This window comes from Globicephala melas, chromosome 3 (genome assembly GCF_963455315.2).
Source record: "Globicephala melas chromosome 3, mGloMel1.2, whole genome shotgun sequence".
In the NCBI taxonomy this organism is placed as follows: Eukaryota; Metazoa; Chordata; class Mammalia; order Artiodactyla; family Delphinidae; genus Globicephala; species Globicephala melas.
The window spans coordinates 25,707,217-25,722,348 of NC_083316.1; the positions used below are offsets into that span (position 1 = coordinate 25,707,217).

Consider the following 15,132-nt stretch of genomic DNA (forward strand, 5'->3'; position numbering starts at 1 on the left):
TTCCCCCTGGGAGTCAGATTTAAAGCAAGGAGACATCACCCTAACAATTGGGACTCTTTCCACACCACTATCAGGTGGACGAGAGAAAGGAGAATGCATTCTTAGAGAGAGTTAGGACACTGAAAAATCAGCTTTGGTACAATGTTCTAGCTTCCCATGGTCCAAACTCCGAATTCGAAATTTAACCTTGCATCTAAAGTCCTTCAAAATAGGCCTAACCTATCTTTTCAGTCTCACTGTCCACTGCTATCCTCTCCCACCTATGCACAGGGTCCTGTTCCAAAACTGCCTGGTCCTCTCTGAAAAGGGCATCCCCTAAAATACTCAGTGCCTCTGTTCAGGCCAAGCTCCTTGCCGCCCTGGAGGCTTCTGCTCTCCCCTGTGCACTGAGACACATTGAAAACCTACCCATCTCTCAAGGTCTAGCAAAATGTGAGCTCCAGATGAATCCCTGCCTGAGTCCCTCATCAAAATTAATACTCTCCCCCTCAGTGCAGAGATTGCATTTTATTTATATCTTAATTACATGATGAATGTGCTTCTCACAGGCTGTTTCTCATGTTGGAGTACAAGGCTGAACCGAATGCCTAATCCTTCAGAGACCTTCTCTGTGGTAACATTTCATTGTAATGTGCATGAGTTAAATATAACTATACAACTGAGATTTACGTGGTTAAATAGTGACACTTTAAAAAATTACGGGCTGCATATTCACTTGAGATGATGCCATCCTAAAAGTTATTTTGTAGTTTTTGATAGGCAGACAGATTTTTATTTATTAATTTTAAGTCTTCATGTCTTTTTGTAAACGCTAGCTGATCCCAAATCAGATTAAGAGAGTAACCAGCCATTTAAACTTTTGATGGCTCTGACCGTGACCTTTCCTAATGCCCCCATTTCCCTACTTCTAGTCAACGAGTAAATAACCCAGAATAAAAGTAATGTCATGAATGGCATTCTTTCCTTTAAGACTTACTTACTGAGCCCCTGCTTTGTGAAAGGCATTAGTTGGAAAAGGAAAAGAATTTGAAAAAAGAAAAAAGAGAGTAGGACAAAAGATCTTCAAAATGCTCACAGTTAAAAAAAAAAAAAAATCAGACTATGACACAATTATAATACCTGGGAGAACCAGAACATGCACAATAAAACAAATGCCAGCAGGATCTGGGCAGGATGTCACAGGGTACACAGGGCATTCCACAGGCACAATTACTGCTGGCATTCAGGGAAGGGAGAGGGTACGTCTGGCAGCACATCAAGTCCCTCAGTCTTACTGGTGTGCAGACAGCCACAGGGAAGAGAGTGACGTGCCTGGATCACTGGGTGCTGAGACTGCCAGGTGGGGAAGTTCAGACTTATTCAGTAGGTGACGAGACGTCACAGAAAGCTTTCAAGCAGGTTACAGCTAAGATCTAGAGAGGAGGCTCCAGAAATAGCAAGATGAAGCCTGGAGAGGCAGCCTGAAGGGAGACCTGGCAGAAGGTGGCACTAATTGCACTGCAGGATGGGCAGGAGCGAGGAGTGGTACCCAGAGGGGCTGGGGGAAGAATTCCACCAAGCTCCCCTACCTGCCTTGTTCCTCCACCTTCAGTGCCAGACGCAGATTCCCCAAACAACCTACTAGCTCGTTGGCTCTCTCTTTCCTTTCTCTAGTCTGAAATTCTGAGCAAGCTTGCTTGGGAGGAGATATAATCACTGACATTTGAAATTGGATAGTGTTCGTTTCAAAGATATACTTATACTTCCAAGAAGCAGAGACTACTGCATCCCACTTTGTAACAGCAAACTAAGAAACAAACAGGACCAAACGTAAGGTAGATAGCTAGTGGGAAGCAGCCGCATAGCACAGGGAGATCAGCTCGGTGCTTTGTGACCGCCTGGAGGGGTGGGATAGGGAGGGTGGGAGGGAGGGAGATGCAAGAGGGAAGAGATATGGGAACATATGTATATGTATAACTGATTCGCTTTGTTATAAAGCAGAAACTAACACACCATTGTAAAGCAATTATACTCCAATAAAGATGTAAAAAAAAAAGAAACAAACAGGGAAGAGGGCAAGTCGTTTCAAGTGATTGCAATTATTCTGGTGCACAGTGCATAACTGACCTATAATCCGTGAACAACCACCAGAGCTCTCCTTAGCCCCCAGTCTGCTGTGTATGTTCTGTTTCTGACCTTCACTGAAGCACTTAGCAGGGTCTTCCTTATATGAAGTTACTTATGTTTACGGCACTTTTACCCCACCCCAGGCAGTCACACCTCCTGGCGAGTGGGGGCTTTGTCTTACTTGCCTCTGGATCCCTGTAAAATATCCACGAACTGCCTCAAGCTCAAAAGGCACTGGATAAATGTCTGTTGGACTACATTCGCCTGAGTTTCTTCAGTATGGCTCCCAGGGCTGTACTGACACAGCTGGGGCTACCGGACAGCCGCAGCCAAGCAGCAGCCGGCCCGGCCACCGAGGCTGGGAGGATCTTTCTGAACAGAAACTTGGGGTCGACTCTGCATCAGCCGAAAGATCAGACCTACTGCAAGAGGCTCTCAGCACAAGCAGCAGAGGCCAGGGCAGAAGTCAAAGGACAAGAGAGAGCGTCTGCGTATTCTCTATCAATGGTATCATTTTCAAAATGGTAAATTCAGAAAGAACACAGTTTCTCAGCTATAGTTCCCTTGGCCACAGTAAGAAAACATAAACCATGAGGTTTAAACTATGCTACCAAAAGACATAATTTACATACCAATAACTGTGGTTGGGTAGATGAGACAAAGATCACTTAAATCTGTGCTTTCATCGTTGAAAAGGACGTGTCTATTGTGTGTGCGGCCTTGCTAAAGGGGCTGCAGGGGACCAAGGGTTTCACTTATTAAAATACAGAACCGGTCATCGGGAGAATCCACAGCATAGCAAGGTAAAATGAAACCATGGCCACGCTATCCCTCAGGGTGTGATTAAGGGCTCCTCTAATTAGACAGTCCTTTTCTGATCTTACACCCTCACAGAACACAGTAGTGTGGCATGTGATCATCTTCAAACTGGAATTTTAAAGTTCTGTCCTGCCTTTCTTTTTACCTCTTGATTGAAGAGGAAAGACAGTTTGGTTTATGATAACCTCAAAAGACAGCAACGTCAAGGCAAGTCTATTTGAAAAGAAAAGTGATATATGAAGAAAAAGGTAGAAAAGGAAGCTACACTAGCTCAGCTGGGCACCTACCTCACTGTGGAGGCCAGTTACCAGCTGCAGCAGTGTCTCAACTCTGTCACTTCCAACCCTGCTCTACCTACCTTTCATCCATCTAAGTCTGGATCCCAAGAGGGACAAACCTGGCTATTCAACTCTTCAATGCCCCGTTTTAAAAAGCAAGCCGCCCTCAAGCAACCTCCTCTACTGGCTTTCAAAATAGAACCTGCTGTGCTTCACACACAGAGATAAGCCTCCTGAGAGCAACATCAGAGCCCCATCAGCATTTGGCATTTACTTCCATTCAGTTTTCCAGGGTGTTAATGAGTTTGTATAGACGCAGCCTACTTCCTTCCCAGGTTCCTCAGGGGTTCCAGGCCACAAAGTGAGAATATTCATATATTACGGTATCACTTAAAATCAAGAAATAAAATACGGAAAGCTAACATATAAAACTTTCCAACCCATTACATGAGGCCAGTATTATCCTAATAGTGAAACCAGACTAAAACGTCACAGGAAAGGAAAACTACAGACCAAAAATCCTCAACAGCATACTAGCAAACTAAATTCTAACTAAACATAGCATATAAAAAGGATTATATACCATGATCAAGTGTGATGTATCCCAGGAAGGCAAGGTTGGTTTAACACCCCAAAATCAATTAATGTAATACACCATGTGGATAAAATAAATGAAAAAAACACATGATCATCTTAATAGATGCAGAAAAAGCATTTGACAAAGTTCAACACACTCTCATGACAAAAACATTCAGCAAATTAGGAATAAAAGGGAACTTCCTCAATCTGATAAAAGGCACCTATGAGATAACATCATACACAATGGTAAAAAAATGTTTTCCATTTAAGATTAGGAAGAAGGTAAGGATCCTCTCTCACCACTTCTATTTGATATTGTACTGGAGACTCCAGCTAGGGCAACTAGGTTAAGAAAATGAAATGAAAGGCATCCAGACTGGAAAGGAAATAGTAAAAATATCTCTATTTATAAGTGAAATGATCATCTATATAGAAAATCTTAAGGAATTCACTAAAAAACTACTGGAGCTAACAAATGAGCTCATCAAGGTTGCAAGATACAAGATCAATAATCAAAAATCAATTGTATTTCTATATGCTTGCAATGAACAATCCAAAAATAAAGATTAAGAAAATAATTTCATTTATAATAGCATCGAAAAGAATACTTATGAATAAATTTAACAAAAGATATACAAAATGTATACTCTGAAAACTAAAAAGCATTACTAAGAAATTAAAGACAACAAAGAAAAAATAAAGACATCTAATGTTCAGGGAACAGAAGACAATATTAAGCAGAAGACTTAATATTAAGATGGTAAGCATTCACAAATTGATCCACAAACTCAACACAATCCCTATCAAAACCCCAGCTGGCTTCTTTGCAAAAGTTCTTAAGGTAACTAAAAAATTCATGTGGAAATGTAACAGGTCTAGAATAGCCGAAATAGTCTTGAAAAAAAGAAAGTTAGAGAAGAGATCTTGCATTTCTAGATTTCAAAACTTATTACAAAGCTACAGTAATCAAGACAGTGTGGTACTGGCTTAAGGACAGACATAAAAATCAATGGAATGAACTAAGAATCCAAAAATAAACCCTCAAATATACTGTCAAGGGTGATTTCAACCCATATGATTTAGTGGGGAAAGATCAGCCTTTTCAAGAAATGGTGCTGGGACAACTGCATATCCACAAGCAAAAGAATGCAGCTGGACCTCTATGTCATACCATATATAAGAATTAACTCAGAACAGAACAGATCTAAATGTCAGAGGAAAAAACCCATAAAGCTCTTAGAAGAAACAGATGTAAGTCTTCATGACTTTAGATTAGGCAATGGTTTCTTAGACATGACACCAAAAGCAGAAGCAACAAAAGCAACAAAATTTATCTATTATGTGGAATTCATCAAAACTTTTGTGCTTCACTAAGAGAGTGAAAAGATGATCCATAGAACGAGAAAAGATTTTTACAAATCACATACCTGATAAGGGACTTGTATCTAGAATACATTAAAAAATGATTGTAACTCAACAACAAAAAGTACCCTGATTAAAAATGGGAAAAGGATCTGGATATTTTTCCAGAGAAGATACACAAATGGCCCATAAGCACATGAAAAGATGCTCAACATCAGTAGCCATCAGGGAAATATGACAAAACCACAATGAGATACTATTTCATATCCACTAGGAAGCCCAGGTTCAAAAAGACAGATCATAACAAGTGTTGGGAAAGATGTGAAGAAATCAGAACCTTCACATATATTGCTGCTGGGAAAATAAAATGGTGCAGCCACTTTGGAAACAGTCTGGCAGTTCCTTAAAGGAAAGGTGAAACAGAGTTACCATATCATCCAGAAATTCCACTCCTAGGTATATACCCAAGAAAAATCAAAACATATGTCCATACAAAAACCTGTATACAAATATTCATAGCAACAGCATTCATAATAACCAAAAAGTAAAAACAACAAATGACCATCAGTTGGTGACTAGATAAATAAAACATGGTATACCTATACCATGGAATATTATTTGGCAATAAAAAGAAACACTGACATATACTGTAACATGGATAAATCTTTTAAACATAATGTAAAGTAAAATAAACCAGTCACAAAGGACCACATATTGTATGACACCATTTATACAAAATGTTCAGAATAGGTAAATCCATAAATATTGAACATGGATTAAAAGAAGACTGGTGGATGTCCAGGGCTGGGCAGGCTGAGGGAAATGGGGAGTATGGGGTTTCTTTTCGGGATGATGAAAATGCTCTAAAATTAGACAGTGATCATGGTTGCACCATTTTGTGAATAAACCAAAAACCACTGAATTGTACACTTTAAATGGGGGAATTGTATGGTATGTGAATTATATCTCAACAAAGTTTATTATTAAGAAATCTACTTTACCTTGAGGGAGCTGGGTCATCTTGGCCAAGGCGTGACATAATATTTATTAAGGTGTTAATTCCTATTAAAAAAAAAATCACAACTAAATACTGTTAGAAGAATTCTGGGACCATCATATGACATGTAGAAAGAAAATTATCTATCTCACCCCACTTTGACTAGCAAGTCTGATCAACTTAGTTACTTAAAACACTTGATGGGAGAAAGGAAATTTTCTCACAAATTCATTTACTCTTATCATAATGCTCTGCTCAAAGTGAATGTTATTACATATGGGTCAGGAAACACTAAAGAAAGAGAGAATGAATCAGTCACCAGGGAACCGGATGGTGGGGATTTAATTTACAACAGGAGACACAGAACAAAACAGGGGAGTGGAATCCAAACATACCTTTTTTCCGCATGTGCATGTGATGAACTTTTCTATCTCCATATTTGGGTTGCCGAATTCCACAGTTAGACAAAGAATTCCTGGCATGATCAGGATTCATTCCAAAATTTAAGTGATGACTTGGGTGGGTCATTGCCAGCTAAAATTTCGGTGAAATAAGTTCAGTCTTAAAAACTCAGCATAAAAACAAAAACAAAAACAAATTCAGCATAGAAGCACCATCTTTATATCACCTCAAATGAAACAGGAAAGAGATCTGTTTATCTAGTCAAATTTTAATCCCCGATCTTTCCATCCTATTTCCTCCAGTGTCACATTTCCAAAGCTTTGGTGCAAGCTCTTCTAAACAAACCTAAAAAACCACATCTTTCAGAGAGGAATTAGAATATGCAGCACCTGGAAAGAAGAGCCATAAAGGAGGAAAAGCTGAAAGAAGTGGTCAGGTTTGACAGGCAAATTTTAGCTTTAGTCTCTCTTTTTTTTTTTTTTTTTTTTGCGGTACGCGGGCATCTCACTGTTGTGGCCTCTCCCATTGAGGAGCACAGGCTCCGGACGCGCAGGCTCAGCGGCCATGGCTCACGGGCCCAGCCGCTCTGCAGCATGTGGGATCCTCCCGGACCGGGGCATGAACCCGTGTCCCCTGCACTGGCAGGCGGACTCTCAACCACTGCGCTACCAGGGAAGCCCTAATCTATTTCTTTAGGGACAGCATCAAAAAGAAAAAAAAAAAAAGTGAGAAAAAGGGTTTGAAAGTGGCAATAAGAGTAGAGTAATGGAGAGAGCTTTGTTTCTAAACATCCTCATCATCTCCCAGAAGAGACTCTCAGTGCTCCATTTGTAACCTGCAAGATGAATTACTCCTATCTTGTTATTATATAAATGTACAGGAGAGTAATTCTTACCTGTAACAGACAACGATCTTGGAAAGTATATCCTATCAACTTGTCCAGATGCATTAGGCACTGGTGGTATCGAATATGATGGGTCAAAACAGGCAGCATCATTGCATGCTAGGAAAAAGCATATTTCAATATGTTTAACTCTATAAAAACTTATTAAAAACACTTCATTTATTTTACAACAAACAAGAACCATTTTTACAACCTAAATTCCATCTCACAAAGTCTTGAAACAGTTTACTGGCTACATGGCATCCTGGCATATCCTCTGTGAGGGGTGGTGGACTATAGCTGTTAAAGATACGGTCTCTAGAACCAGAATGCCTGGGTCCAAATCCTGCTCTGTCACTCATTCATCATGGGACTCAGGGCAAATTATCTAACCTCTCTGTTTCGGTTTCCTCACCTGTAAAATGAAGACAATCAGTGTAGCTACTTTCAAGTACAGTTAAAAGGATTAAATGAGCAAATACAAAAAGCTGCTTAGAACAAGGCCTATTGGCCCTCATTGAAGTAGGAATAGCCATGGTTCATCAGTACCCAGCAGGGTAACCTTAAGGAAGTCATAAGAATTTCTGTGCCTCCCTGTCTATCTTTAATTCTAAGGGAATGGATTAGGACTCACAAATTCTGAAACTTTGTCAGTGTCCAGACACTTCTGAGAATCTAAGGAAAATGAATCTTTCCCCAGAAAAGTGCCTATGTGCAAACATGCAAAAATTGTATGGAATTTTAATGAGTTCACAGATCTCTAAAGCCCATCACTATCCTCTGGGTAAGAATTTCTCAGGCAGATGATCTCGAAAGGCCATTCTAGGTTTAACACTCAATCTAACACTATAAGGACAACTTTTTATAAAACCACCGATACAGTTAAATCACCTGAGGATATGGAACTTTTATTTTTATTTCACTTTTCATTTGCCTATAGATTCCTTATTGGGAGATTTCATGGAAAGCATATCTTTTTCTTTCTTTCTTTTTTTAATAATGTTTGCCTAGAACTCAAGAGAATGAAGGAGTCATTCTTATTCATCAGAACCTGGAGGATGGGCACAGCCCATCACAGAATGACTGACATGTGCTTTATATCATTTTAGTCTTTGAAGTATTTTAAGCTGGCATTATTTAAAAATACATGATAATGGATTTGCTTGAAACTACAGAAATCAGTTTCCTGTATTAACTTATATAGAAAGATTAGTTCTCCAAAAAAGGATCTCTAATCAACAGAAAGTCTTTCTTTCCAGTTCAATTCAATAAATACATATTAAGCACCTCCATAGGTAAGGCTTATATTAGTTGTGGAAGAGAAAAAAGATGAAGACACTCTTTTTGCTCCCAAGGTATAATATAGTTTTCCAGGCAATTCAATTGCAGGGGACTCAAGGGTATTGATGCTAAGCACACAAGGAGGATGGGTCATGAAGACTATGCAGTGTAACTATCTTTCTGAAGTATGAATTCAAACTGGTGTTTTAATACCTCCGGGAAGAGATAAATCATTACCTGTTAAGAAAACAACACTACCTTTAGAGTACTCTGATTATTAGAAAATTATCATTAGTCCAAATCTGTCTCTTTGGAGGTTTACCCCTTTGAACTTAGGTCTACCCCTGGAAAAGAAGAAAACCTTTACTTATGTGAAACAGCTGTGAGTCCCTTCGCCACTTCCTCTAAACTTGCTCCAAACAGAGCCAGTTTCTCTACCCAGGTATGTTTCTTGTGACCACCATGGAAAGGTATATATGACCCATGTCCATCCTGTATCCCTGACAAACAAGTCTCAAGGTTATCTACGAGGCTCTAGCTCAGTTTTTTAAATTATCAATTTTTGAAATGTTAAAATACACACAATCACTAAGCATCTCCTCCCCACTCCATTCATGCCTAGAAACTGCTTTCATTTTTAAAAGCTCCTTTGGAAGACTGTAAGAAAATGGCAGTGCACAGTTTTTAAATCTATTCAAGTTCTCCACTAAAAATGAGCAACCAGTATAGCAAAATAGAACTGTGAACAATAAATACATAAAAACTAGATGACAAGGTATCCCCACGAGTGCCAAAATAAGTGTGGTTGAGGACAAAGACCTGTGTGTGGTCTCAGCATCTGAGAGAGAAAAAACACAGGGACAACAGCAGGGCTTCTGATGACCCCAAGAATGGAAGAGCCCCCAAATTAACATATATTCAATGGAATTGTGGCCCAAACTGGAGAGGGCTCTACAGAATCCAATTCACTGGATGAGTATGAGGACAGTCTAACACTGTGGGAGAAACCTGGGCCCTAAAAATGCTCAAAATTAAAAACTCAAGTTCCCTTCCAGGGTAAAGCCCCATGGTGTAAAGAAAGTGCTAGGAGTAAAAGCCACATTTAGCAGGAGAGAAACAATAAAAGGCAAAAGAAAGAGAATGTCCAGATAAAAGTAGAGGAATAAAACAGACGCAGCAGATATCAGATATGATGAGCACCCACCCCCCATTTTTTAAATCACTTTGCAAAAACAACAGAAGGAGAGGCTCTAGAGCCATGAGAACTATTCTGGCTTACATTTCCTCCTAAAAGTACAGGAAAATAGGGACTGCCTTGGTGGTCCAGTGGTAAAGAATCTGCCTTCCAATGCAGGGGATGCAGGTTTGATTCCTGGTCAGGGAACTAAGATCCCACATATCATGGGGCAACTAAGCCCACATGCCACAACTACTGAGCCCGCGTGCCTCAACTAGAGAGCCTGCGTGCCACAAACTTCAGAGCCCACGCCACAACTAGAGAGAAAACCTGCACACTGCAAATAGAGAGAAGCCCGCGCACCACAAAGAGTGAGAAGCCCATGTGCCGCAACAAAGAGCCCGCACGCTGCAACGAAGATCCCTCATGCTGCAATGAAGACCCAACGCAGCCAAAAAAAATTGTAAATAAAAATAAATAAATATTTTTTAAAAGAGCACAGGAAAATACTTCACTTATTTAACAAGATTTAACCTAAAGAGCAATGGAAAAGAATCATGATTAAATCACACTCAAGGATTTTATAAGAAAATAGATGAAAGGAATAGAACAAGATACCTCTGATAATAAAATGCCAGAAAAACATGCCAATAAAACCAATGAAAGCTGTAACCTATTATTTCAAAACAAACTAAATTAAGAAAACAATAACATTTATAAGGAAAACTATTAATAAATACTATATTAATTCAGAAATGAGATGACTGGAGGAAAGGAAGATCTGAAAAGAAGTGACAAAACTCAGAAAAAAGACATAGAAGGAAATAATGATTTCAAGAATATAGACTAAACAGAAGGAACACAACAGCATATTAACCAATGACTACTGCCTTTGAGAAATAAAAGATGGAAAAAAGAAAAACTTTTAGAAAAAATAAAAAATCAGAAAAAATGAAGGATTTAAGAGAAAATGATAGATATGGAAAATAAGCAAAGAAGATACAAGATGCATATAATAGCAGTCCTTATAAAAAAAAAAAGAGATACATGTAAAAGTATGAGATTAGATCACTCCCTAACACCATACACAAAAATAAGCTCAAAATGGATTAAAGACCTAAATGTAAGGCCAGAAACTATCAAACTCTTAGAGGAAAACATAGGCAGAACACTCTATGACATAAATCACAGCAAGATCCTTTCTGACCCACCTCCTAGAGTAATGGAAATAAAAACAAAAATAAACAAATGGGACCTAATGAAACTTCAAAGCTTTTGCACAGCAAAGGAAACCATAAACAAGACCAAAAGACAACCCTCAGAATGGGAGAAAATATTTGCAAATGAAGCAACTGACAAAGGATTAATCTCCAAAATTTACAAGCAGCTCATGCAGCTCAATAACAAAAAAACAAACAACCCAATCAAATAATGGGCAGAAGACCTAAATAGACATTTCTCCAAAGAAGATATACAGACTGCCAACAAACACATGAAAGAATGCTCAACATCATTAATCATTAGAGAAATGCAAATCAAAACTACAATGAGATATCATCTCACACCAGTCAGAATGGCCATCATCAAAAAATCTAGAAACAATAAATGCTGGAGAGGGTGTGGAGAAAAGGGAACAACACTCTTGCACTGCTGGTGGGAATGTGAATTGGTTCAGCCACTATGGAGAACAGTATGGAGGTTCCTTAAAAAACTACAAATAGAACTATCATATGACCCAGCAATCCCACTACTGGGCATATACCCTGAGAAAACCAAAATTCAAGAAGAGTCATGTACCAAAATGTTCATTGCAGCTCTATTTACAATAGCTTGGAGATGGAAACAACCTAAGTGCCCATCATCGGATGAATGGATAAAGAAGATGTGGCACATATATACAATGGAATATTACTCAGCCATAAAAAGAAACGAAATTGAGCTATTTGTAATGAGGTGGATAGACCTAGAGTCTATCATACAGAGTGAAGTAAGTCAGAAAGAAAAAGACAAATACCGTATGCTAACACACATATATGGAATTTAAGGGAAAAAAAATGTCATGGAGAACCTAGGGGTAAGACAGGAATAAAGACACAGACCTACTGGAGAACGGACTTGAGGATATGGGGAGGGGGAAGGGTGAGCTGTGACAGGGCGAGAGAGAGTCATGGACATATACACACTAACAAACGTAAGGTAGATAGCTAGTGGGAAGCAGCTGCATGGCACAGGGATATCGGCTCGGTGCTTGGTGACCGCCTGGAGGGGTGGGATAGGGAGGGCGGGAGGGAGGGAGACGCAAGAGGGAAGAGATATGGGAACATGTATATGTATAACTGATTCACTTTATTATAAAGCAGAAACTAACACACCATTGTAAAGCAATTATACCCCAATAAAGATGTTAAAAAAAAAAAAAAGAAATCAAAACAATAGAATAATGAAATCAGTAATTCAAGAAAACTTTCCTGAGATGAAAGACAATGTGAAAGTATATATTGAAAGGGCACACAGCATATCTGAAAAAAATTAACCAAAAGAGCTGAGACATATTCTAGTAAAACTACTGTTAGTTTTTAAAGAAAAAAAAAATCTTTGGACACTGAGACAAAAGGACCTAAGCTGTTCAAACCCATGTTGTTCAAGGGCCAGCTGTAGCAGATAGTAGTTATTTTCATTAACAGACAGCGGGATACACACACATAGAAAGAGAGGGAGAGGAGGGAGAAATTTAATTATACAATAAAGGTAAACATTAGAACAAAAATATAATCTTTCCTAAATACAAAAAGAGATATGGAAAGAAAAAAAAAAGGCAAATAAAATAGACCTCGTAAGTGACCACAAAACTTCAAAACAGTTTGACAGAGCGGAGGTCACGTATATCAAGAGAGTGTGTGTGTGTGTGTGTCTATTTGCTTATATTAAAATGGGAAAAATTAAATCATTTCTAAAAGATGGTTACCTTTGGGGTGGGGGGGAAAGTGGCAAGAACAAGGTGGAAGCAACAGAGATAGAAATTAGATTTTTGAAAAACATAATTGCATTTGTAAATCTGAGTTTGGAATCATGGTAAATATACTACATAATTATAAGACAATATGTAATTTTTAAAAGGAACCTTTAAAATCAAAAGTAAAATAAAATAAATGAATCTGTGTATCCAGTTTGTGGTATAAGCAGAAATGACCTTAAAACATGGTAATCTGAGTGTGCATGCCTGGTGGGATACAGCTATCATCACAGACAAAAAGACCCCAAACAAACAAACACCTACTTCCCATAATCATATTGTTGGTGGTGCCATTAATACTGTTATTCTAAGACTACTGTTTGTGTATGTATTATGGAATAAATCGAATGAGCAATTTTTTTGGTTTTGTCCTATATGGGATCTGTACTTCAGCGTAATCAAATAGCTGGTGAGGGGAATATCCTTTATAAAAGTATTCTGATAAATGCAGAAGGAAAGATAGAATATCACTTTGGCAACGCCTAATGAATTACTGGGCCTAGGTAATGATCCATCAATAACTAATAACGTCACACACGAAAAAGAGAGACCAGGGACTTCTCTAGTGGTCCAGTGGTTAAGACTCCATACTCCCAATGAAGGGAGCCTGGGTTTGATCCCTGGTCAGGGAACTAGATCCCACATGCCGCAACTAAGAGCCCACGTGCCACAACTAAAGATCCCGCGTGTCGCAACAAAGATCCCACATGCCACAACTAAGACCGAGTGCACCCTAATAAATATTTTTAAAATTTATTAAAAAAAAAAAAGAGAGACCACACTACTCCCTATGAAAAAGTCCTTCAAAAAAAAGAACTTTAAACTCATCACAGCTGTCCAACAGAAGTTTCTATGATGATGGAAATATTCTGTATCTGTGCTGTTACAACAGACACTAGGCCAGAGGTATCCATTAAGTGCTTGAAATGTGGTGAGGGCAACTAAGAACTGAATTTTTCATTTAATTTCATTTTAATTAACTTAAATTCAAATAGCCATGTGTGGCCAGTGGTACTGTATTAGATGGCACAGTATTAGATCTAACTACCAATCTGTAGGAAATACAAGGGACAGAAACACGTGTTAAATTACCCTATAAAGTTGCAATCAAGGAAACCCTGATCAGAGCTTAGGAACTCTACAGAATACCTGATTCAGTTTCTTCCACAATAAAAATTTGCAAGGAAAGCAAAGGGAGAAATGGAATGAGAACCCACAGTTTAAAGAGACTTAAAAAAACATCAACTAACCGCAAAGTATGGATCTTGTTTGTAGTCCATTTCAAACAGGCAAATAAATTTAATAGGCAATTGGGAAAATGTGAACATTGACTAGCATTTGATATTATAGAAATGTTGATACTGTTGAAACTGACTGATGAGTCCATGGAGTTCATTATACTTTCTTCTCTAATCTTGTATATTGATATTATACTACTGTAATATTGATATTTTTAAAAATAAAAGTATAATAATAGTTCTCTATCAGGCCAGTTAGCTTTTAAGCAAAATCTTCTTCCCTTTCTTCACAAGAAGCATTACTTCTCCAGTAAAAAAAAAAAGAAAAACAAAAATCAAGTCTCTCACATGGTCCAAAGATTTTGTTAACAATAACTGTGAAGCCATATGCCTCTCAGAGGTTCTTCCTTTTTTCCCCCAAGTTTTAACTTAGAAAATACTTCCTTCAATGTGTTGTCCAAAATCTCTTAATCCCTAGAGATGTTTGTTTTCACTGTTCAGTCATCACCTGCTAAATCACTGAGCAAGAACATCAGTTAGTTTGATAACACATGGCAGGCTTCCATCCCATTCTAGAGAGTCACTATAGGAAGACAGCCAGCTATTAATCAGTCCAAATACAACTCTGTCTACTCAATACAAACACCAGCCATGACGTGTAGTTCGTCAGGCACCATGCCTCCTCATAAAAATAAGGAGCTGTAGCGTCCTCCAGTTTTGCACAAGCCTCATACTGGTTATATGACTGTCCTGATGCAGATTTTTTGCTCCTTTTTTTGACAGCTCTGTGTGTCACATTTATTCATCCTTCATTCTTGTGATTCAGTTTATTGATTTCCATGGACAACCTCCTTAGCATAGCACAGGGCACAGGTACCTACTCCTCTAAGACACCAATTCAACTTTGGTGTGCAAAACCCCATTCTTTTTTTTTTTTTTTTTTTTTTTGCGGTACGCGGGCCTCTCACTGTTGTGGCCTCTCCCGTTGCGGAGCACA

At 38.6% G+C, this 15,132-nt stretch overlaps 1 protein-coding gene across 4 annotated transcripts in view; it reads right to left on the reverse strand.

Moving 5' to 3' along the window:
• DROSHA (drosha ribonuclease III) overlaps positions 1 to 15,132 on the reverse strand; it is a 129,541-nt gene that overhangs the window by 45,555 nt on the left and 68,854 nt on the right. For all 4 annotated transcript variants that reach the window (XM_030843643.2, XM_060295689.1, XM_060295690.1 and 1 more), the window contains 3 exons: positions 7,439 to 7,546; positions 6,537 to 6,675; positions 6,146 to 6,206 (listed from right to left, as the gene is read on the reverse strand). In XM_030843643.2, coding sequence (XP_030699503.2) covers positions 6,146 to 6,206; positions 6,537 to 6,675; positions 7,439 to 7,546 — 308 coding nt within the window. The remainder of the gene's footprint in view (positions 1 to 6,145; positions 6,207 to 6,536; positions 6,676 to 7,438; positions 7,547 to 15,132) is intronic.